We start from the raw sequence: 25,916 nt of genomic DNA, 5'->3' as shown, positions 1-25,916 counted from the left end.
CATCTCTGCTACCTTGCAAAGCAAATGAATGCTTGCTGTGCAGTACTGCAGTACACTCGGTCTGTCAGCAGCCATCCAGTTACACAGTACGGGACAGTGACAAAAGATGCAAAACGCCGGCTCCATGGTTGCCAGCCTAGCATCTGCCAGGGCAATCAGGGAAAAGAGGCTGCCAAATCGAACTCTGTCCTGCCATCTGCTTTCACAGTACGGAAGATGAGTGACCCCGATATTTACCAGAAATCACCCCGACACTGTTTGTGCATATTGGCATCTCACGCCAGAATTCAATGGGTAGAGAGACTGCGGGAACTATGGATCAGCCTACATTAGCTACCCACAGTGCAACGCTCCAGAAATTGACGCTAGCCTCAGTACATGGATGCACACCGCCGAATTAATATGCTTACTGTGGCCAGGTGCACTCGACTTTATACAATCTGTTTTACAAAACTGGTTTATGTAAAATCGGAATAATCCCGTACTTCAGACATACCCCTAGATCGGTATAATTTATATCTGTTAGGTATGTGGATTATTTAAACCTGCTGCTCCTTTCATAGGAAGGACTGTGGTGTGAGGAATAGAGGCCCTAGAAAGGGACCGGGTTTAGTGATGAACAGTCATTTCATAAAGAGATCTGCTTTAGTAAATGGCTTATTCTACTGACATTTCTTTTTCATGTCTCTTTGTCTTTCCCGTTTTCAACTTTTGTGACACTTAGGCCATATCAGCTGGGTGTATGCTTGTGTGAAGCTGAAGTGTAATCAATATTAAAAGCTTGCATTTACTTGAAGCTCAGGCATTGCACACCCTTTTCTGAATAAAGACTACAGATCAGCTATATTCAGACACGTTTGTGACTCAATCCTTAAGAATCTCGTAATTTAACCCTTAATGTGACCTCCTGGGATCCATTCCCTTGTGTAGTAGAACCACACCACTTCTACTTTGTGGATTTCCATGGCAGTGATGGGGAGAGCTTGATTTGCCAGTTAGCGCACAAAGTAGATGACAGGGTCTTTGGCTGCTTGTGGTACAAAGTACATTTTTATCACATATTTCCAAAATACATTTTTATCACAATAATATTGTAATATTTGTGTTTCTACAAACAAAGTTTGAGGCACAACTGACTGCTATAAAACCCACTTTGTATTATAGTTGGTAGCTGACTGATACTGGGAATTTGGGATGTGCACAGCCAATTCAATTTATATTTCATGATATGGAAAGGAAATCTGGGTTGCTGAATTTTTCTGGTTCATAAAAATGCAAAATAGCAAAACTAATAAGTTGGGGCGTATGCATAGTTTGGCTATGAAACAAACTTTTCTGAGATATATAATGAAAAGTGACATCACTCTCATCACTATCCTGTTTTATTTAAACTGTTATGCCTTGCATAATCAATTACTGACAGAAAATTGTAAAACCCTTAAAATTCTGAAATGGTTTTTGATGTTTAATTATATAAGATTTTTGACCTGGCTAGGCAGATAATGTTAACACAGCTTTAATACTAAACAAGACTGAACATGTGTGTGCTTGACTTTTATTAAACTCCTACTGAAGAAACAGATTAATTGGAGGCTGATTCACTGATGAACAGGCGTTAAAGACAGAAGGACCTTCTCACATTTTGTTCTGTTACCCAGGCTTATGCCATCTCAGGTTGGCAAGGAGATCCCAACTGTAGTGTTTTGAAATGTAACTGAAAGAAATTTTAGAATAACAGGTGCAAAAAAAAAAAAAAAAAAGAAAAAGAAGAAAGCAGCGAGCCATTTACAAAATGTTGATCTGATTCCTTTTTATCCTCTCATGCCAATTGACCACCTGACACTTTATTGACACAGGTACTGCCCAGATAGGGTTTCACATAATAACGTTAAAGTGTAAATAGGATCATGGGAACGAGCATCTGTCATAATGACTTCTTACATGATTATTACTTCTGCCCCCCCATAACAATTTTTAAGAAGATGTGTACAAGCTGTGATTAAACCACTTCAGATTAAACTCAGAGTAAATTGGAAAAAGTCATTCTTAAAGCTCTAATTTAACAGTGCTTTACATCCATCTGTAAAAGCAGAGCTTTGCTTCCAAACATTCTTTGAATAGCCCACTTCCCACAAGGTAGCGGAGGTTAAAAATACAAATAAAATAAAGAGAAATCCAGGCCAAAGCATATGTGAGATTAAAGGGGTGAAAGTAGTGGATAACTGTTTTCTTCTGTCTGAGCTTCTCATTCTGTTATGTGGCACTGGACTAACTAAATCTAACATTGACACATTTGTGAAAATCAGTATGTTATATATAACCATGTTCAAATCCTAATTTAGTTCTTTTTCCTTTCATTATTTACCCTATTCAGTTACCCTACTCTAGTTTCTTATCAGAATGGCCAGTGAAGCTATTGTTTGTAAATATATTTTGGCTTAACTAGAGTTGTGAGCAATGTTCGCAACAAAACCCAAAATTATGTACTGTTTGCTTGCTTCTGAGCTGTATTTGTAGGAACTCAACATTCAGATCAGGTCTACTGAAAGACTTAGCAATGCTTACCAACCTATTTGAGCAAATGTTGATCCAGTTTCAGGGGAAGATAGGTTGATGTGTAGGTGTGTATTCAGACAATTAGAAATTCATGGTTTTGTCGGGTTCTTTTGTGGAATTAGGAGAAACATAACCATTTTAACACTGCATTTGTTATTTCATTCAGACCTGAAAAGCAAAGTCAAAATTGGTATGTGTGGGTGTGGAAGTAGAGAATGGGGAATGAAATAACGCAGATTAAAAGCAAGGAAAATATCTGCAAAAAACAAGGAAAACTGAAATCTCTGAGTTTCCTAATGCTCGAAGTTTTAAATCATACAATCTTAGGTCTTCCTTTCATCTAATGTTAAAATTAGTGGGCAAAAATTCATCCCTGCTGCAATATACATAGAGTTGCATACACCATAGATGGCCCAAGTTGTGTTATGATTTGGCCCATTTTATTTAATGATTATTTAAAACCCCAAACATTATAAATTAATATCATAATTGAAATCATGAGCTAATTACATTTTCTTTTAGATTTAATTATGATTTTCTGCTTATTACTGTTCAAAAATAGCAGGTAACATTGGAATTATTGATACAGTTGTGCCCAGGATTAGGGGTACAATACCTGATTTTCACAAATCAGTTACTAGCTCTTTATTGTTGGCATTGTTCAGGTAAAAAAAACCCACCAACCCCTGAATTGTGCAGGAGAGCTTCTGACCTTTAGAAAAAGAAAAATTACAATCAAAGGAAATAATTTAAAATAAGAATCTTATTAATTTTTTATGGCCTGACATACTTTGTCTTGATAAATTTAGTTTATGAACTGATTGTCCAGCTGTGCACACTTAACCCCTGAACAAGATTACAAGAATTTAACATAATATACAATATAAGCACAAAGAGTTTTAAAAAGTATTTCAATAGGTATATAATATAGTAAACTTTCTGCCTGTGTTTGCAGCAGCTAATTGCCTAATGCAGAACGAAAGTACCAGAGCTGAAAGGTGAACTTTTTTATATTTCCACATTCCAAGCCTGGTAAAACTGTTCCGCTTGCTACATGATGTTATAAATATCAAGATTAGCTTCTTCTAAAATTACGAGTGCCAGCTGCATTCATTTCCCCGAGTTATATAGTATTCTGTTACTAATGTTCACAGTTTAACAAGAAGGGTTTTTTTCAATAAAACTGATAACAAAAATAAAATTTAAAAAATGTTTTTATATAGATAAAATTAAGAATACTTGACTGAGTTAAGCAAATGGGTATATAATATAAAATAATTTAATTAATTATAATTAATAAATTCATTTTGTTTAATCTGTTGAGTAGTCCCATTATTATCACTGGACCTTGTGTGTAAGATGAGCAAAATTTAGCTCAAAGTGCTATCAGTAGTCACTTTAATTCCTTTTCTAGTCCAGATTGTTAGAGATGCTGAGCACCTACAATATTTCAGCAGCCTGTGAAATGCCTTTAAGCATTACCTGTGCGGGGGGGGGGTGTCACATCCCCACATGAGTGTACACCCCCCCCACCCACTCACTCACACACACATACTGTGCATACAGATATATAGAATCCATTGTACTTCATTTTAACTTCAGTGGTACTGCTCACATGTTTACAGTTAAGTGTGTGCTTAAGTACCTTGTTGAATCAGGGCCTTTATTAACATAGTAGCAGAAAGCAGCAATTTCTACACCCAAGAAGTCCTTGTAAAATCTTGCTTTGAACCCATCTATATAGGTTTTTCTACTGAAATTATTTCAGTTTGGGAATATGACATACGGCCACTAATCCAGGATTAATTGGGAACTTATGTGCAGTACAAAACATTCTTTATATATTGACAAATATTTCTAAAAAATGGATTGGTATTTTTGTTGTTAATTGTTTCATTACTGACCTTTACCTCTGTAGACATATGCAGTTTTCATTTTTTTGGGTGAGACTTTCAAAATATTTTTTTTTAAAGTGTCCAATGCTCAATGTTAGCAGTGACATTTTTACAGTGTGTTTAGAGGCTTATACTTCACTATTTTGTATTCCATTTCTTTCTATTTTTTTAAACCAGCTCAGCATTTAAAATTCTGCAGATTTAAATGACAGTGATGATGTACAATATGCATAACATGAGCTAGTCCCTACCCATGGTGTGTCTTGCTAAAGACTCCATTGCAATATTTACAGTTAAACTAAACTTTTTTAGATGAAGCAAAATTGCATTTGTTTTGCAGATTTGCTCATCATTAAATGTGAAACATTTCACATTTGTCTTTTTGAGTAATTGGCTTTTTAAAATGATAAGGTGCTCTGAACACTTGTTATGTGGATAGGTCTGACGTTGTATCCCAGAAATCCATATGCCATACAGACAGAACAGAAGAAAGATATTCACAAGCATGTCACAGATTGGACTAAAGCAAGCCAAAAACCAAAGTGCCATGGCATTAACAATAGCACCAGATTTACTGTCACGATTGCAATCTGTGCTGTATCACAGACAGAAGGAGAACTTTTGATAGGTAACACCTCAGTGTTTTTTAAATCTTTTTGGCAAATTATCATTTTCATTATATTTTTGCCTACCATATAATATTATTATAATGATATTAAAAAAGCCATATACACACACACACAATAAGTTTCTTAAGGCCCCCAACAAAAGGGCTGGTTTGTGAGAGATGCTAAGTAGTCAACAATAAAAAATAAGATATTTTGTTGTTTCCATGGAGGCTAATATACATTTTAAAAAATCAGCTCTGAAAGTAACAGTGGTTTGTAGCATTTATCAGGTTAATCAAATCATTGTCTTAGTAATACATGTAAAGTGTTAAAACAATGAGCACAATACAAGAGTTGAAAGCTCTGAAGTTTCCAAACTTCAGATCCCTTTATAGGCATGGTATTAAAGGGAGGTATTTTTGTCCTGGGTTCAATCACAACTGACTATATTTTCCAACTGAAATTATGTAGACATTTCTTTTTTGACCATAAAATTATACATTTTCTTTTAGTGTAAAAAAAGCTGCATAAAGCAGATTGGGCAATTCTATAATTCATGCTGAGCTCTGATAAGTGCTGAAAAAGATTTACAAACTCACAGCTTGACACTGAGCCCACATGTTGGGCAGAATGAAGGAAAAGCTCTATCAATACTACATAGAGATTCCTAGCAGCAAATAGAGAAACATCAGTCAATTGTTTTTCTTAATTGAAGGCTACCTTGGGACCTTGATGAAAATAACGTATCTGCCTATCTTTTTTGCTGTTTAAATTACCTGGCTACAGGAGTTGTCCAGGGGCCATTCTCAATGAGCTTCTTTGTCAGAAGAAAAATACTGAAATTATCAGTTTTTCCTTATAGAAACTAAAGATGTAAAACTGTAGTATTACAGCTAAGAAATAAGAATGATGACAACAAAGAAAAACCTGACTAAGCAAGATCCTGGAATTCCTTAGCTTCATTACGCTGGAAAACATTTCCCCTATTTCTACAGAATACAAATTCTGAAAGGGTCACTTACACAAGTAATCCTTGATGTCCGGAAATTAATGGGACTTCTCAAATGAGTAATGATTATTTGCATAAATAATTCTTTCTGTATCAGGCTCAAAATTAAAATAGTACGCAGTATTCTTCAGTAAGGATTCAAACCACTACAGTTTTCAGTTATGTTGCTGGTACGTTTTGTGGTCATTACCACAGTAGACTGTATTGTGGTATTGTTGGAAATATTTAATGGAAATATCACCCAAAAGGCTTTTCTTATAGTAATCCACTCTAGTGAAAACCAGGAATTACTGGACATTTTTTGAAAAAATAATTTCTTTTGAGATTTCCAGATGGAATTTTTTCAGCCCCAAAAGGTTATTGATACATGTATACTTCAACCGAATTACACTTTCGGAAGCTCACCATTACTTCTCATAACTCTACTGGAGCTAGGCATGGTACGTGAAGGCACTGTACTATCTTCTTAACATAGTTGTGCCATTGCAGCTTAATCTCAGTCAGCAACAGCCCTTTTCCCACTTATCTGGACCGTCTCCTGAACTGGGCTTGCCAAACATACAGAATTGTGCAGTGGGGTTGTGAGTTTGAAACACATTCACTAGGGACAAGGTTGTAAACTTCGAAACCATTTTTAACTTTGACATGTAGGAAGAAGACCATGAGCACTTGCTTTTAGTTACCTCCCACGCCCATGGATGAGGTGTAGAACAATGTTTCTTGACATTTTCCATACCAATACTTCTTCCTATCTAGTTATAAGCTATCCAGGACCTCTCTCAGATTCAGTACTCTGGGAAAAGCAGGATGTTTGCAACCCCTCTTCCTGTTTGCATCATTCCCACTTGCTTACAGTAACTTACCTCTCTGGTATTTACCAACAGACCCTTTCCTGTATTTAAATTATCAAGTGTGAGCCATCTCATTATCTACACACATAAGACCTTTCACTAGCTGTGCATGCATGCACAGTGCATATGCTTTAGTGTGTTCCTGTAGACTTAAGAACATTTTCTACTGCATAGTATGCAATTTTTAAATGATTCTTCCTCGTCCGGCTATACTGGAAGGACAGAAGATACTAGGCCACAACTTTATTATTCACTGTCTGGCAGTACTAAGCAGATAAACGTGTACAGGTAATTTCATGATCATTTCAATATCTATCTGAGGGGCTTCCATCAGCCCCCATTTTTTTCCATCCTGGTGTCCAGCCAGCCTGCTGCTGGGACCTTACCACCCCCCACTCTCAAATGAGGGTTAAGATGAGCTACAAAAGAAAGGAGGTTGGCTCCCTGCCATGCCAGTCATAGGAGTCCCACCCCCCCTGTTTCCTCTCATTTAACAAACATCTCCTTTAAATTCTTTACCAAACCATTTACCTAATCCTTGTATCCTTTCCCTATGGAGTACCTGCTCTGGACATTCATCCCATGTTTACCGAATGAATTGCAACATCAAACCTTAAGTCCCCATCCATGTTCACCCCAACTAAGCCTTCCCCTCACCCCACCCTGAACCTGCTGTTAGGAAGATAAAAAAAAAAACAAACACTCTGCCTTAGCCAATCTGGCAATGAGGGAAAAATTCCTTCCCAGCCCCCTGAGAAAGGAGCAGCTAGTGCAGTGCCAACAATGGATCCTGACTGAACCTGATATTTTTCCGCTTTCAAGAGAGAGAGGGTGCGTCTCTGCTTGGTCCAGGTGAAAGAGAGCTTCCCCCACCCAGCTCGTACCTATGTACTCCCCCCATCTTCCAAGCCCCGGGATAGGGGCATGAGTCAGCATCCTCATGCTGACCTGTTCTGCATCCACAGCAACATCTATGTCTCTGCTTTAAAGGGATATACCCCTGCTCACGGCAAGCCAGACAATACCCCCGCCTTCCCTCCCACTTAAGGTGTGGTGCAGTCATTTGTAAAAGTCATTTTAAGGCAAGCAAAGACTTCAGTCCTTAGTAAGGTCTAGGTCAACACCAAGTTTCCTGCTTCAATCAACTGGTAATTTTTGTATGATACCATTGTCTTATAAAAAGTGGTTAGAAATTTTTAAAATAGGAAAAGTACATTTTCCCCATTCTTGGCAAATTCAAGTAGGCTGAAGGGATTTTCGTCATTTTTTCTTTCAGAAACAAAACAAGAAATCACCTTCTTGCAGTGATCAAGCAAGGAATGATTTCAGCTCAGAAGTTGAAAGTTTCTGATATTTAGGAGCACAGGAAAGGGGTTTATGCTCAAAACTTGTTTTTAACCTTCACTATATGAGGTTCTATTACTATAAATGTGGAAACCTAGAAATACATCAGGATAAACAAAGCAATCCAATTGTGTACAGCCGTGTGAAGAAAATACCATGCAAGAAGATTAAAACTTATATCCATATATGTTCTATACTGTAGCACAGAGTGTAAGTAGTAGTCTGCTTCATTGAGTAAGATATGCTGATTGCCATTTAACACCGCAGCTTTTCACAGTGGCTCAGCACAAAGTTATTTAGCACAGGTGTTTCTGTAATTCTGATACATTGGGAAAATTCTCAAGGTTGAACGGCTTCTTAACGCACTTTGCCACCAGTGAACCTGGAATTGTGGGGTAATAATTTACTGTTCCTATACTGGTCTGTAATACAAACAGAACCTATAGGAAATTAGATGGTCCCCAAATGAACTTACTTGTATTTAACTAATTAATTCATTAACTTATTTATTTATTTTACAACTATTGTTAATTTAACTAGATTTATTTCCTTGTTTCTAAATTGTTATATAACACATTGTAATATGGAAAAAATCAGAATTACAGATGTGAATGACAGCATGATCAAATAGAAGCAATGTAAACTCTGGAGTCTGCTGTCTTTTGGATGAGATGTAAAACTGGGTTCCTGTTCTCTTGTAATATTTAAAAGATCGCCTGGCATCTTGTCAGCCCTGGCATCTTGGCTTAATAGTGACTTTGGTAATTGCTATTTGCATACCTAAATGTCTCTGCAGTTTGAGTTAGATAAGGTATTTGTTATATATTTTGTTAATGTGTTTCAGCCCAGATGTAGCTGCATTTCACTGTTAGCTGAAATAATACATTTGTTAATTTCAAATGGGCTCCAGTCACACCCATGCGGAGACAGCAGTAAAGATTATATTTATTTTGACCCCCATAATATGTCACTCAAATAGTTCATTTTTCTAGGGGCTGTCGTTGAGATATTTTCACTGATCCACTTAACTAGTTTCCCCTCTTATAAGACCAGGTGCAAAGGAAAGCAACCTCCTCTCCTCTCAGATATGAGCAAGTGTCTTGTAGAACTAGTCAGAATATTTTGTTAAACACAAAATTTCCTTGAAAACTATTTGCTAGTTTTTCCTCCAGTTTTCTAACAGATCTAGTCGTTTGCCTTTTGACTCTGGCTCATCTTATCCAAACCTAGAAGGAAAACTGCATTAATTTCCCATTTCAGTAGTCTGCAAGTGGACAGAGTGTTAGGTTGTTTGAGTTTTCTCACATAAGTGAAGTCACATGATAGCTTTTCTGTTTCTCTAGTGAGCTAACCTCACTCCATAGTCTCAGGAGGGTTATCATAGACTGTTGTCACTTGCTTTCCTAGGGATGTACAGAAGAATAAAACCCAAACCAAAATCATCTTGCCTCATCCTGTCTCTAGTTTGTTGTATTTGGCTACTTCTTTACTCAAAACAATCATCTACAAAAGAATGGGTAGCAGTGACCTCAAATGCTTTCAGTTCTTATTTCTTTAGCTTTATATAGTGTACCTACAATCTGTCACTTAAACGTGCTTTATTCTCTACAATATCCGTGGTACCCTTCTGTTTCAACAAGATCAGCATTGCTGCTATTGCTGCTGCTGCCTCATAATACTAAATGTTTTATTTGCTAATCTTAAGTCGTGCCACTGACGACAATGCGACTGCTCATGCCCAGAAAGTTATCAATGTGCTTAAGTGCCTTGCTGCATCTAGGCCAATACCAGGAAGATGAAGGAAGAACAAATAAGATGATGTATTGGCAGGGTCTACTTTGAAAGTTTTTCCTTTAATTCAAGGTTTCAGCTTATTAGCAATAGTGGGACATGATTTTGCAGAGCAATCAATTTGTAGCATTATTGTGAAGCTGATCAAAATATTAATTTCATTGATATTGTTTACAGTGCAAAATCGTTCACATGTCTCCAGTCTTGAGCACATCTCCAATCATTAGCATGATTAAAGGGAGAGAATCAGCTTTTCCAGCTCTTGTCCTATAAGCCAGTATCACACATCAACAGGAAGTAACTTCTCAATTTAACTTTGTCTGCCTCAAGAATCCGTTAACATACCTAATTATTTTAGTGGCAAGGAAACAAAAATTCAGGATTTAGGGCATGGGTGGGATTGTAATGTGGTGAAACATAAAACCTTAGCAAGTAAGCTCAAAAATTCCAGTTTTCTTAAGACTTTTTGTTTTGTTTGGCAGTTTTTAAGGTTTAAAATATATCTGACCTCATATTGCTTTCTAGTTGTCATATGTCACTCACTACTCTATGATATTTGTAATAGTGTGTTAGGAATGAGGGGATGTGAGAGTCAGGGATCCATAAAATAGTGCTCTGGTAATGGACATTCTATCTTTGTAGTTTGTGTTGTGGGATAAGCCTGGGTCTCCAGTCACCTAAATTGTACTTGAATAAATATGCATTGTGACATCTTTGGAAAAGGAGGCCATAACAGTTTTCATACGCTTTATTTGTTCTCCCATTGTATGTACTGTATGTTTGCTAATGCCAGGAAGGGGAGTGACTGTCATGGAGCTATAAAATCCAACTAAAATCTCATAGCTAATGAACTAAAAAGCTAAATAGCTTGCCATTTCCATGGCTGATAATTTAGCATTTTTTTATTTTCAGATTCTCATGTTTTATCTCTTAAGTGATTGCAGGAAATGCCACTCCAAAAGCATGTGGAAACACTGCCTCATCCCAACTATTCCTTTAGTAATGTAAAAGAATATTAAACTTTAAGACACGTCGTATTTAGAAAAGAGGGAGACCTTGCCAAATCCAAGGAACTACTTCTTAATTCTACTCGTGAATAGCAGGAAATTACTTATCAGTCAGTAATTCAACCACAAACGTTATTGATTACCCAACCTTTGTCATCAGTGTTGATGGCCAAATATTTTGCAATCATTGTGTTTAAAACTAAGAGATGTGATTTTGTTTCTGGGAACAAGAGTTTTTCAAATTTTTTGTATGCTATATCACATTGTGGCATATCCCTGCAGATTGTCCAGTTACTGTGAATTGTGTGAGAGTCTGAAACTTGACTGACAGTGTTTTGTAAGGAAACTATAGTATTTCAAAATTTCAGACATTACTAGGGTTGCCAATTCTGGTTGGACATATTCCTGGAGGTTTCATCACATGACATAATCTTTAGTTAAAGGTTAATCTATGTGTGAGTACTTGCTCACTAGTCTGAGTAAGGGTTTCACAATTTAGCCCATAAGTAGTAGGTTTTCACAGCCAAATATCACTTTAGTTATGTTCCTGCATTCTAATTTTTAGCTCCATCTGAAACCAAAAATTATTATAATTTCTCACTTGTCCCAGACAACAGTGTCACTGAGAATGAGTTGATAAATTACAACCTACTGAAGTATCTTGGATTTCATTTTGGTTGGAAACTGTGGGAAAATTTCCATTAATCTCCATCCTATGATTGCACCTTATGCTAATCATAACCATATCACTGTTACTGTGTGCTCCCTTATCTGTTTGTGGTACCCACCAGTTATCTTTTCTCTTATATTCAAATAGCGAGCTCTTTGAGATAGGAACCATGTCTTCACTGTGTGTGTGTGTGTGTGTGTGCAGTGCCTAGCATAATGGGACCTCAGTGCTCAGTGGGCCTTCTAGGTGCTACCACAATACAAATGATAATAATTCATTTCTGAGTCCATTCTTATCACCTTGATAGAAGTTACTAAAAGACAACCATCATGTCTTGTTTAATGGTGGTTTCCCATGTGTTCTTTCTTTAACTGGATGGCTAGAGTTTAAGAGAATAGTCTTCCTGGTTCATTAAAATTCTCCATTTTCATTCTTTCAACTTTAATCAGTGTTTCCACTTGTCCAACACAATACTCTGATTTTTTCCTTGTATTGAGGGTGGTCAGGAAAGTAGTTCGAGTTCTGGTTAGAGTTAATACTTTCAAAGCCTGTATCATTCTTTTTCTATAATATTTTGTGACAGGTTGGTCTGTTCTACATCTCTATTATTGTACATAAAGCAAATAACATCATGACATGTTTTAAGAAAGTTGTGAGGGTGATTTCTCAATATGTCCCTTATCCAACCTGAGGTGAGGTTAACTCACTCAATAAATCCTGGCTCACCAAGGAACTTGGTGGCCCAATGGATGTGTCAGGAGTTTTAAAAGCTGCACCTTTAGGATGAAATTCACTGGAGGTATGGAGGCCTTGCACAAAACATCAAAGTAGTGATGCACTGACTGATACAGCACCATGAAAGGGATCTCTACAGATGGTCTCTCCATTCTGGCTCTGAACAGGCTGAGGCATAGAGAGGGTAAGCCAAGGTCTGGACCACTGAATCTACATTTATTAGCTCCAGTAGCCCCAAACCCTGCTGTAATTTGCAGGACAGTGGAAGATGTTGGGGAGGGGGGCCTGCAGTGCAGGTTTGTGGGTGGTTTATGGCTGGTAGGAGGTATTGAAAATAATTTCTCACAACTCCCATAAGGATTGCGGAAGTTTTGTAAAGGATGAATTTCAGCATTAGTGTATTTATAATGAGTTACATGTTGTTTTCTGCCTTTCCCTATAAGAGCTACCCTGAGACACCTATTTTCAAATGACAGAAATGTTGACTGTTTGATATTGTGAAATAATATTTTGGGCTATTAATCTATGGCATTGCTACACTACTATTTAGAATGCCATAGATTGATAGATTCATAGACTCTAGGACTGGAAGGGACCTCTAGAGGTCGAGTCCAGTCCCCTGCCCTCATGGCAGGACCAAATACTGTCTAGACCATCCCTAATAGACATTTATCTAACCTATTCTTAAATATCTCCAGAGATGGAGATTCCACAACCTCCCTAGGCAATTTATTCCAGTGTTTAACCACCCTGACAGTTAGGAACTTTTTCCTAATGTCCAACCTAAATCTCCCTTGCTGCAGTTTAAGCCCATTGCTTCTTGTTCTATCATTAGAGGCTAAGGTGAACAAGTTTTCTCCCTCCTCCTGATGACACCCTTTTAGATACCTGAAAACTGCTATCATGTCCCCTCTCAGTCTTCTCTTTTCCAAACTAAATAAACCCAATTCTTTCAGCCTTCCTTCATAGGTCATGTTCTCAAGACCTTTAATCATTCTTGTTGCTCTTCTCTGGACCCTCTCCAATTTCTCCACATCTTTCTTGAAATGCGGTGCCCAGAACTGGACACAATACTCCAGTTGAGGCCTAACCAGCGCAGAGTAGAGCGGAAGAATGACTTCTCATATCTTGTTCACAGCACACCTGTTAATGCATCCCAGAATCACGTTTGCTTTTTTTGCAGCAGTATCACACTGTTGACTCATATTTGGCTTATGGTCCACTATGACACCTATGTGTATGTATGGGCCAATGCTAGTCCATGGCTGTCAATGCAGTTCCACAGTTGAGAAAAAGTGGAATCCTATGATCCTCTAATTGTTTCCAATCTTGAAATCTAGGGATTGCAATATCACCAGTCCTGGGATTTTGAGATGCAAAAGTCCATGCTGTGGATCCCTAGACTAGCAAATTTACATACCGAATGGCAGCTGGTGCTCTCTGAAAGAAACCCATGCTCCAGATTATTCAGTGATCCTGAATTTCTTATAAAGTAAAATTGATTCCAGATCCTCAGGACTGAATAATTGTTGCAGGATTGTGTTCCCTCCTTAGTGTCTTTGGTCTTTATGAAGTACAGCATAGATTTCTGTGACCTTGCATACCTGCTAGATGCAGTATAAATATCATTACTTGAGTGAGTATTGTCTAACAAAATAGTTAGTCTTTAAACTACACAGCTCATTTAGATCCTAACAATATAATTCCATTTTTAGTAAATATCAACATCATTATTTTAAATTTAAAATGTTAAATAACTAAATAAAAATATTTTGAAGAATATATTTTGCAGTTAATGGAAAGAAAATACTACTTTACAGGAAATATTTTCCTAAATGAATGAATGAAGCAGCCTTAAATCACACCACCTAAAGTCAACTGTAACTTTTCTTAGAATTTGTGTGCTGATGGGGATGGAAAGGCAAAGATGAAAGCACTGATTTTGTGTATATGTTGCCCAGTTGCTCTGTGCAAGAAAAGTAAAGATAACCATCATATATTTCTGCCTGCTAAGCTTAAGAACTTGACACAGTTGGCGCAATACATGTTCCTATCATGGACCGGCTTTGGTGTTTTGTATCATTGTTAAATAGAGTCCCAAAAGCCAGCTAGCCTGGTTCTGTAGTGGCACAATGTTACACTATCATTCAGCAGACCTGGTTTGAGGAAAGAGACCTTTTGCTTCTCTTCCCCTCGGCACAATGAGAAAAGTTCAATAGCAGAGAATTGTACATGGGTCTTTAGTTTTAGAAGGTTTCTTGAATTTTTCTATTGCATTGTCTAATGACAAATGAATAAAGTAGTGTGAACAACTCTTTTGGAGGACTGACTACACATGCTCCATTTCCATTATGTGGAAGGAGTCTCGTTAGAGAAAAAGAAGAAAAACACTTCATGCAGAGGAGGCAGAAAAATAAGAATGAGAAAAATATATATTCAGTACCACTATCTCATCCTTATGAACTACCTCTCTCAGCAGTGGGTACTTCTCCCCACAAGTATGAAATACACATCTGCTATCAGTACTTTTCAGGTACACCTTTGTTCACTGCTAACAGAATTAGCATCACTATTATAATTCAGCAGATTTCTGTTTTTCACTCAAACCTGGATTAGCACTGACTTGGGCTGGAGGGCATTCAAACTGCTGTTCCTCTTTTAACTATATTTCTCTGTAAACATCTAATTGTTTCAAAAGCAATGTATAGTGTGCAAAAACCTGAATTCAATGCAAATAAGTCTGTGCAGCTCTAAAGTTAACAGGTGTTCTCATTAGTATAAGTAGACAAGGAACGATTCTTGAATGTTTTATAAACACTTATAATCATGGACAAATAAGTTACTATAAGTATAAAGATACTTATAGCAATGTCTCTTTTTTGTGTTGTGTAATCTCAGCACTTATTAATAGGAGATGTATGTGAGTAAATAAAATACCCACAGCAGTACCTGCTTTTGCCTTCAAGCAATGTAGTTGTAAAAATTCTCTGCTACTATAGAATAAATCTACAGTGTCAACAAAACAAAATCTACATGCATGTAGTATTTAAAACAAACAAACAAACGTGTACATCCTTTAGACCGATTGTACTGAAAACATAGCACACATCATCCTTTTGATGTTGTTTGGTACAATGACTTATCATGTTGAGTTTCATTCGCATATATCATAATGTGTGATAACGTGCATATAAAATTGGACAGCAGGGCTATTAATCACGATGTCTTGTCCTGCTGGTAAAGCTAAGAAAGATGGGGTTTCTCAAAGAAACCATGCCAATAAGTGTGGTGTATGTGTAATATATAGACACAGATTGTGAACGCAATAGCAGGAAAATATTGCCCCACAGGAAAAAGTATCTTGTAGAAGGTTGTGTTATATTACCCTCTGTCTTAAATCTTTGAACAATACACACAATTTTCTTTTCCCTTGTTTTCCCATTTAGTCAAACAGTATTGTTAAACTGTGTCTCGATTGTTATCTCTCTCTTGCTTCTCCTTCTTGAATAATTTGTTGTGTGTGTCTCTGTCTTCCTTCCTACTTCCTTTGCCTTTGTCTCCCTCTCCCCCACCTTATTTTCCTAATGTTTTCTGCTTTGAAACCATTATGCCTTGATGGCTGCCATCCCCAGCTCCCTTGCCTGAATGACTGACAGAAGTCTAATGTGCCCCACTCCCATTACATCATTTGTAGCTGGGGAAGCCAGAAGTGTTTCATCAGTTCCACTGTCAGGGGCAAGCACCAGCAATCCAGCTCAATGGTTAGAACCAGGCTGAGGAGGCCAGGAAGTGTAACAGGGGGCCAAGAGGTGCTCAATCCTAACTTGCACTAACTAGCTCTTTTTGGGAGTGCAACACTGGTGCTTGATGCTAGGTCTTAGTGGGGACAGGCAGGGTTGGCTGCTGTTTGCAAAAGAGCACGTTCAATATCATGACGTCAAACATGGTCTGTTTCTGTGTTCATTGTACATTTCTGTCTTCCCTGAGGGAAGAGAAGAAGAAGAAGGAGCGAGAGAGAGAGAGAGCGTATTATACTTGTCAGTGGAAAAACATAATGTCAATGGCCAAGACATGATCATGTCATTAAAAATAGTTTGACAATACTGACATCCAAGCTGGCCAGCAGTGTTTTGCTGACAAAAAGACTGGCCAGACACTGACTGAACAGGATTTCTGGAGTTAATCATTTATGCCCTATGGGAGTAAAATGCGGCATTGATTGGATAATAGTGCTCTCAGCTTGTAACTTTGGGCATTATTTATAATTCTCCATCAGTTATTTCTTCAACCGGAAGAGCAATAATATTTGTAATTGAAGACTTTCATGGAAAACTGTTGCTTGTGAGCTGAAAAAAAGATGACTAGAAGTACGTATAACTTAAATTATAATGGTGAAAATTCAACTTTATTCAATTTGATATGCAATGGGCGGATTGTCTATCTCAAATTACAGGTCTGGATTTACTAACCTCTAACAGTCCTTTTATTTCAAACACAAATCCCATTCTCAGCTCCCAATCTGAGTAGCAAGGCCTGGCATTAAGGTGTTCTGCACACTCTAAAAGAGAGGAGTCCTCTAAACCTACAGTTCTCTGCATGTTAGCCCTCTAAGACAAACTATGAGAGCCTTCTCATCTCTGGCTATTCTTGTGACTCACACACGGGACCAGAGCTGACTTATTCATGGAGCATAGGATCTACCAGCTCCAGCCCATTTCTTCTCTGCCTTTCTGCCTGTGCTCCTGTGGCTCAGGAGATGTTTCCCCTTCAGGAGTTTCCCAAATACCATCCATCTGCCTTGGAATTGAAATCAGATCCATTCTACTGCCTTAGGGATCCTTCATAGACTAGGAAGAAGGGAAAGAATTTGTCCTGTAATGCAGATAGGGAACCCAATTCTCTCCTCATTAACGCTGGTGTTATTCAAGAGTAACAATTAACTGTTAAGAAGTAAGTGAAAGAGAAAAGAATTAGACCCGAAGACACATCTTTTCTTTTGAACAATCCAGACTTTGAGTATATATGATTTTATTATGCTGAACAAGTGTCTGTTCTAAGAACTCGCAGGGCAAAATTGTTTGGGGGTATCAAAGAGACATCTCAATTTCAATTAAGAAAGCACTCTTCCTTGTAAGTTTGACCTCAGACCAGTAGAATTTTGTATCCACTTGAAAACCACTTCTTTTGTAGTCCAAACATTTGTGTTTTTTCCCCATTAAATAACAAATTACTTACTGGAGCAGTTTGTTTTGATCTAATGACGCTACTCACATTTCCACCAAATGTACATGCAAATCAATCATATCCAAACACGCTGAAAATATATCCTATAAACTTCTGGAATAAAATGCGCTCACAATTGTTATCACGGTGGAAGTTGTAAAAATGAAGGAGTTATTTGTTGCCTCTTTTATTTAGCAATGTTTGGATTTAGTAACAATTTTTTGAAGAGTCAAAAGAATCAGGGTAATTATAACATAAGGTTCAACATTGTTAGATATGTAGAACATTTGCTGTTGCTCAAAACAAATATTCCCAAAGAAAGTATAAAACATTTTTTTGATTTGCAAAGTTTTTACAGTCTATCATTTAAATTACTTAAATAAAGGGAGCTTTACTACTCCCAAAAGCTGAGAATATAACACCCTCCATGCATATTAGCTTGATCTTTTTGACAGACCAGAAAAGTGTTTGTGTGTGCCAATTAAAACAAAAATGGATCCCCAGTGGCTTGTTCCTCACACAACTTCTGAAGACTGCCATCATTGTTTGCTGGGGTAACCTTGGATAAGGCGGCTATCCAAAGTAAACAAACTTTTTAAAACTTTCATGACAGATGGGGGTTACAAATGCATTTTAATAAGAGAGTTGCCAAAGCAACTTTTTTGCAATCAGCATATATTTACTTAACATCTAGCAACATTGGGAACACAAGACAAATACTTTCTCACAAAATGTTTTAACAAGAAACATTTTTTTGGAGAGCTGGTAGAAACCTTTTTCTTCAAATTGATACTTCACCCTCATTTTTATATTAACTTTGCTTGACATGTCAGAAGGACTATTAGAGGTTAGTCAAGCCAGACTGTAATTTGAGATAGACAATCTGCCTGATAATGTAATTTCCGTGGTGGTCATAAACACCTTTGAGTCCGCTAAGTAATTTAACTATTAGCATAACCATGACAATGTTAGCTTGACAGGATATATCATAGCATGGATATGTGATGCAAGGTGAATAAAATGCAGTAGAATACTGATTGTTTGTTTGCTTTTGTTCGTTTTGTTCATTGTTGCATATTTGCCTCATAGTGGAGCACAAGTAAGTATTTTATATATTCTTCTTTTTACTGCTTACTCATTCAGCACAAACATGGTAAGAGACGGGATTATCAAAGAGAAAATAATTTAGATCAACTTCTAGCAATGAAATACACTTTTGACGTGTTTTTAAAAACTACAGATCTCTGTTTCTGTTTAATTCAGTTCAAACACAATTCATACCAGATTAATTAAACCACTAAGATGTGCCAAATGTCTACAAACTTTATTTTAATTAAATTCTACTTCTGCTTACTTTGGGTGTGGATAAACCCATGAATATCTACTGTATTCTGTACCAAAATTATGCTATACTCTAATGATAAATGTAAAGAAAAGGGGGGAAAAACCTTAATTTTTAAGCTTCTTTTTCTGGGTGAAATTCAGGCATTTGCAAGCCCAGACATGTGTTAATGGGGGTCAGGGCAGTGCATTGCTGTATAATTACATGAGAAGAAAATCATAACCCCCGGATCTGTGCATGGAGGGAATCCTCTGCACAGGGATAGCTGCTCCCTCACAGAAAAGGTGGGAGGTCAGCCACCTCCACAGCACCTTTTCCTTCCTAAGCATGGTGACTGGCTGGGCTGGGGATGGAGAATATGGTGGTGCTATGTGGGGCAGAGGGACTCCATGCTTGACCCTCCAAAATGTCTGAGGAAAATAAACAGCATGGGGCTTTGTTATCTTTTCGGTCCCCCCTCTCCATGATAGGGATCAGGATGGCTAGCAATGACTGAAGGATAGCCTTGGAAACATGGTACAATAGGCATACATTTCCAGAGATCAAGGGTTGGGGAGCATGTGAATTGGGTAAGAACTGTTTCAGAGACACAGGATCTCCTACCACCTATTTCACAGGGGAGTAAACCCTGTGCCCTAGGGCAGTGTTTCCCAAACTTGGAATGCTGCTAGTGTAGTGAAAGCCCCTGGTGGGCCAGGCTGGTTTGTTTACCTGCCGCATCTGCAGGTTCAGCCGATCACGGCTCCCACTGGCCACGGTTCGCTGCTCCAGGCCAATGGGAGCTGCTGGAAGTGGCGGCCAGTACGTCCCCCAGACCGCACTGCTTCCGGCAGCTCCCATTGGCCTGGAGCAACGAACCGCAGCCAGTGGGAGCTGTGATCAACCGGACCTGCAGATGCGGCAGGTACACAAACCAGCCTGGCTTGCCAGGGGCTTTCCCTACACAAGTGGCATCCCAAGTTTGGGAAACACTGACCTATGGCAATGATCTCATATCTTTGTGTATATTGTGAGTGGAAAGATGCTTTTGTGAATTAAGCACAGGCCTGGGTTCTGGACTTAGGTTTTATTCTTGGCTATGAATTTGGGGAGGTCACTTAACGTTGTGATGCCTCAATTTTACAATCTGTACATGGGGTTAATATTACCTGTCTCTCAGGATTGCTGTCAGGCTTAATTCATTCATGTTTGTAAAGTGCTTTGAGATCCTCAGAATTGAAAGTGCTATATAAGGGCAAATTACATTCCCTTGATGGGGGACAGCTTTGTGTTCTACTGAGTGCTCCAGAGAAATGGTAATAGCTACAGCAAGGATTCACTGAATGGCCACATTCCCCATGGACCCTGGTCATATCACCAACCATCACATTGATTTATGGGCTGCTCCTTCCAGCCTCTCCAGTTTCAGATGAGAGGTTGATCCATCTTTTGCTGTCATTTCTTTCCACCATTCACCCCCAGTGGACTTTCCACTTCACTGCTAGGTGCCTTGTATCAAGGTTTGCTCTCCACTGTCTGAAATTAGCCTGTCACTAAAAAAAAGCCTTAAATATGTAACAGATGAACACATGCACTTTGATATAAGTGCACTTATAAGTTTTGCCTTTTTGTTCTCTCATATGAATTTCTCTTCTTACCTCCCTGGAATTTCCAAGGGTCTTATATATATTGTATGTCAATAGCATCTTTAAAATTGCTTCTACCTTATTAAATGTAGCTAAAGCAAATGTATGAAGTAAAGCAATCTGAGCAAAGAAATGTGTATGTGTATAGAAATACAGATATTTCAAAGAATATCTTGGAGGTCATGTAAAAATATGTTTATGGCTGTCTTGAACTAGTACAATGGTTACAAAACTGAGGCCCAGGCCACCAATGGCCTGTGGAAAGCTGGCTAATAATATCATGCTGGCTCCTCCCCTTTGATTCCACCTTTAAAATTGCACTAAAGGTAGTTAAGAATATTTTCCACGTAAGCAATTGATGCAGTTGCCATAAGAATGTTACTCAAAGACCAATGGAAAGGAAGGTGGTCTGTGGGATACTCTCTTCAGCTGTGATCCATGCTCTGAAAAGGTTTGGGAAGCCCTAAAGCGGTGCATTCGTACACACTTCATAACTTATGCAAGTAATATAAGTCAGGTAAAATATCATTAGAAGGGGGTACTGCTAGAATGTAGTGCATTCATTCTAGGGAGCACCTATGCATTGGTTAGTATCATTGTAATGGTAGTCATAATACCATAGCCTCCTCACATGGCTTTACAGGGCAGCACCTAATAGCAATCCCTAAGCAGCCCAGGACTAACATGTAGGAGTGTGTTCCATACCCTTGTTTTCCTACTGTGCTGGCATCATGAAGAGTATGTTAACTCTAGTCCTTATATTGGGATGATCCTCACTTGGCTAGTTAAGCTGGCTTTATAGCCAGACTATGCTGTGGTGAAATTCAAAACAGGCACACGATACAAGAGGATCTTATGCTTTAAGTGATTTTCCCATGGGACATAGCAAGTCAATTACAGAGCCAGAAAGAGAACCCAGGAGTCTTGATTCCTAGTCATCTGTTCTAACCACTGGATGACACACTCCCCAAATAACAGAGTGCTATACAAGTTATTTATTCCTTTTAGGTTTCTAGTACATATTGACAATATCAGCAATTTTTTAAAGGTACATAAACACATAGTTGCCAGAATACATGCCTTGAAAACATAATATGCAGAGAGAAGGGATTTCAGGAGATATTTAAATTAGTGGAGTAATAGGCAAAATGGAGCCTGGCATCTCTAGCTAGAGCTCTTGGTACTTTTGCAGAGTTGTGTTTCATTTTTGTCTAGTCCCTATGTTTTTTTCAGTTACACCTGATACAGAGATGGCATGTTAGTCCACCTTAATATTGAACCATTTACACTTGTTAGTTATACAGCATATAGGGCAGTGATCATAAATTGTTCAATCACAAGGTTTAGTCAAAGCTAGCATTCTTTACTGATGTCTTGTCCCTAGGGTATTGGAAATTCGATTGTTCAAAGTGCAAGTATGGTTTAGCAATCCTTTCCAAGAACCATTTATCAGAAATCCTAAGGAGGTAATATATGAAAGTGGGATAGGAAACCTACACGTTAAATGGGATTTACCAGCCAAAGCCTTTGGAACTGCTTTCCTGTGAATGACTGGAATGGAGCAGAACAAAGTCAATTACTGACTGTAATTAAGAAGTGGATGTATTTAAACTGTAGAGAGCAGTAGCAGTCTTCTTGAAATTGCCTGGTTACTCTGAAGATTAGTATGAAGAAAGAGAGAAATGGACTTGAACTATATCTTATAGAGAGTATATTTTGAATGAAATCTCTTCCTGCAATTCTGTGATCTATTTTACTGATTTATTCATAAATCACTGTTTATATATGATTATTACAATAACACATTCAGACACAGAAACTTTCAAACTGTGTTTTGCTTTTGTCTTGTTAGCAACGAAGTATCTCTTTTGCATATCATAGGGTACAATGTTTATGCAATGCTGAAATACTTGTATTTTAATAAAGCCTGATGTTACTGAATGGAAGACTGAACTATGTTGTGTCCTTCTTAAGCCTTCAAAATACAGTAAATCTTATAATGTATGTTGCTCTTATTTTGAAAATGTTATTTCTTTTTATAGTTTTAATAATGATTTGTTTATACTGAAAGAGATGTATTAGATTGAATTGTCCTCTGTGTTTGATCTAATTCATTTCTGCATGTGTATGTTAATAAATTGTGATGTTATGTAATACATTTATAACCCAAAAGCTTTCAGTGTAAACCAGGGAAAGAATCAGAGATCTGCTTACCTTAAGTTGGATTTTGAATTTGCACTGTTGCTAAAAAAAGAGAGGAGGATTTTACCTTTTTATTTCACAAGCAGGATAACAACATTGGCTTTGGAAATCAAGTATTTGAGATCTACAGGATAGTGATTATGCTAGGGGGTAATATAATCAGCTATGGGCTGATTGGCTCTTTTATGGAAGGGGCTCTGAATTTTCCCCAATCATTCTGAAAGTCTGTCGTCATCTTCCTGCTCACAATGGAATGGGAGTCAGGTCCACTTCCAGTGCCCAGGCATCCCGGTGTAGACTTGCACAGAAGCCCTGTGATTTGAAGCTAGGTCCTGGACCTTTTGCCCCACCTTCCCTACCTCTCTGACAGGATGACTTCATGGAGCTATGCTGCCAAGAGTCTCCTTAGCTGCTGTTGATTCTGGAACCACTTCTTAGAGGGGTTTCCTCAAATCAGAGAGAGTCACAGAACAGTTAATAAAGCCTTAGGCCACATTGGCTTTTGCCACCTTTTCTGGTGTCATGGCAGGGAAGAAGAGATGGGGAAATGATGTGTGCTGATATCAGCGGGACTCATGTGATCATAAGGGTCTGTGCTTGTGAATATCACAGCAGGATGAGGGCTTGACTAACAATTAAGCACTCCAAGGTGTGGTCAAATTAATAGCATACAAGCTTAGGCGGTAATGACACTTGGCCTTTGCTCCTTGATGCCTTAAAATGAACTCCAGGTGTAGTGAGACTAGACAGTAACCCCACACCATATCAAGTCTCTCTGTTTAAATGAACTTCGAAGTTCAAATCTTGCCAACCTTACATTTGTCCTCATTACTTTCTTGGACAAAAATTTCAGTGAGATTCTTGCTTGCGAAAGACCTGAGTAAGAGCCTCAGGATATGGTCCCTGGTTATAAAGTTTGGAGCACGTCTGAATGAATGGCCAAATTTATAGACACTTGTACATTCCCTATATTCTGAATCTTTCATGCACAGTCCCTCTATGTGAAGACATGAGCATTCTTTGTTTCTCTTTCTCCAAATATGAATAATTCCCATAACACTTCAGAAAAAGTTCAGACTGAAAGAAAGAAAGTGTGCATATTTACACCAAATATCACCAGCTACATTAGACTATGGAGCTGCATGTCAGGGGAATTAATATTCTTTTGGTAAATATTCCCAGTGTGGAGGTCAAAAATGTAAATTGACTTATATTCAGATCAACTATTTTTCTTGGTAAATGGGCTCCTAATTACTTTGCTATAGATATACCTGTATTTTTTTTTAAAAAAAAAAAAGCAATAACACATATTAATTTGACTGAAGTGTTCAGAAAGAGGCATGCTGGGGTCTTAGGTAAATATATTTATAACCTCCAATATAGAGAAATCAAATGTAAAAAACAAATGCTAGCAGACTTGTAACAGAAACCTAAAATGATAGGAAATTCACAATTAATTCTAACACATGCATGTGCATTTTTTTCCGGAGTGCCTTGACTTAGATTTGAACTGTCTGTCTTAACTCTGAATTCCCTGGCTTTTCTTAGCATGTGTCACATTAACATTATTTTAGTATTCTTTGTATTTAATAGTTATATTACTGAGACAATAAGTCATTTGTTGTGACATAGATTAACAGTTTTCAAAGAGAGGTTCAAAACTGCTTGGTAATTCCCAGTTCTCTAAGAGATAATTACTGGCACAAAAAGAAAGCATTTCAGTGTGTGAGAGAGTATATATTACTAAAACAAAATAAAATAAAATAAAATGATCTATCTTGTGTGGTTTGCTTACCTGTCATTTCTTCCCCCCTTCCCCCAACCAGATCACAACGATATCAGGAAATGAGTTCCTCCTTCAGTCAGATATTGACTTCATCATATTGGATTGGTTCCACGCTATCAAAAATGCAATTGACAGATTGGTATGTATTTGTTTTGGCTGTTACCTTTATTAATTAAGATGTAGTAATTTAAACTTCATTTGCTTAGGCATCTATAGAGGTTTTAGACAGGCAGAAAGCTAGCTAACTAGAGACACTTTCCTTTATTTGGAGGATATATAAATATGTATATATGTATATCTTGTAAAAAAAAAAATCAGATAAACAAGGTTGTTGAACTAAAAAGTCATTTGATTCCCGTCTTAAAACAGAATCCTGCATTTATTTCTCTGGAATAACAAGGGCATTGGTTTACTGTGAGTTGTAAAAGCACACAAGCGCTTAATAACTAATGAATTTTTACATTTTCTGTTTATGCAGCCTAGAGTATATAATCTTCAATAGAACTATTAATACAGTTGAGCCTTTTATGCATTTTCATATTACTTATTCACAAGAATAGCACCAGCAAATAATATTCCTTTGTAACTGATTGCTGTTATTCTCCCAGGAAGGCTGGGGTTTTTCTTTTAGAAATAAGCAGGGCTGTATTTTCTGAAAACCATTTTTAATTACCCAACCCAATTCAGCCATAGTTTTTTTTTCTTTTCTTTTTGCTATACTCAGTATAAATTCCAAATCCCTTTTTTCTATCTATGCCTGATCCAAGAACAGATTTATTTTCATAGGACATTGACCCCTCTTGATTACTGCAAAATGCAGTAAGAAAAGTTCTCTCTATTTGCTGAATTTTCCAGGGAATTTTGCTGAAACTGAGTTGATAGCACCTGAAACTGGTATCTGTGAATGTGGTCTATGTGACACGTCCAAAAGGGTTAATTTGTATATGGCTACAGCTTCTTTAAAGGGCTATAAGCAATGCAATACCTGCAAGCTGTAATCAGCCAAGGGAAGTTTGATCTGAGGATGTATGTCTTCATATATTGTATTTCTTTGGTCAAATGTACTGTTACTTGATATCCTGCTGGAGAATTTTGGGTGGAGTTTCTGTGGAAGCTCTTTCTTGCTTATGTTGCTCAATTAAGCTCCCGTAAATTCAGTTGCTGTTTTTTTGTTTGGTTTGTTTTTTTAACGTGCCTCTAAGGGTGAAATCCTGGCTTGAGGGGGCTGAACCTCTTTGGAGGGGAGTACAAAGAAACATGTAAAGGTAGATG

General features: G+C 37.7%; 1 protein-coding gene across 2 annotated transcripts in view; it reads left to right on the top strand.

Annotated features, from left to right (window-relative positions):
* ARHGAP15 (Rho GTPase activating protein 15) overlaps nt 1-25,916 on the top strand; it is a 467,195-nt gene that overhangs the window by 229,577 nt on the left and 211,702 nt on the right. For both annotated transcript variants that reach the window (XM_032780498.1, XM_032780495.1), the window contains one exon: nt 24,685-24,783. In XM_032780498.1, coding sequence (XP_032636389.1) covers nt 24,685-24,783 — 99 coding nt within the window. The remainder of the gene's footprint in view (nt 1-24,684; nt 24,784-25,916) is intronic.

The sequence above is a fragment of the Chelonoidis abingdonii genome, chromosome 10 (assembly GCF_003597395.2).
Source record: "Chelonoidis abingdonii isolate Lonesome George chromosome 10, CheloAbing_2.0, whole genome shotgun sequence".
Taxonomy (NCBI): Eukaryota; Metazoa; Chordata; order Testudines; family Testudinidae; genus Chelonoidis; species Chelonoidis abingdonii.
The sequence above is the reverse complement of the archived record's forward strand: the minus strand, read 5'-3'. Positions and strand labels throughout refer to the sequence as shown.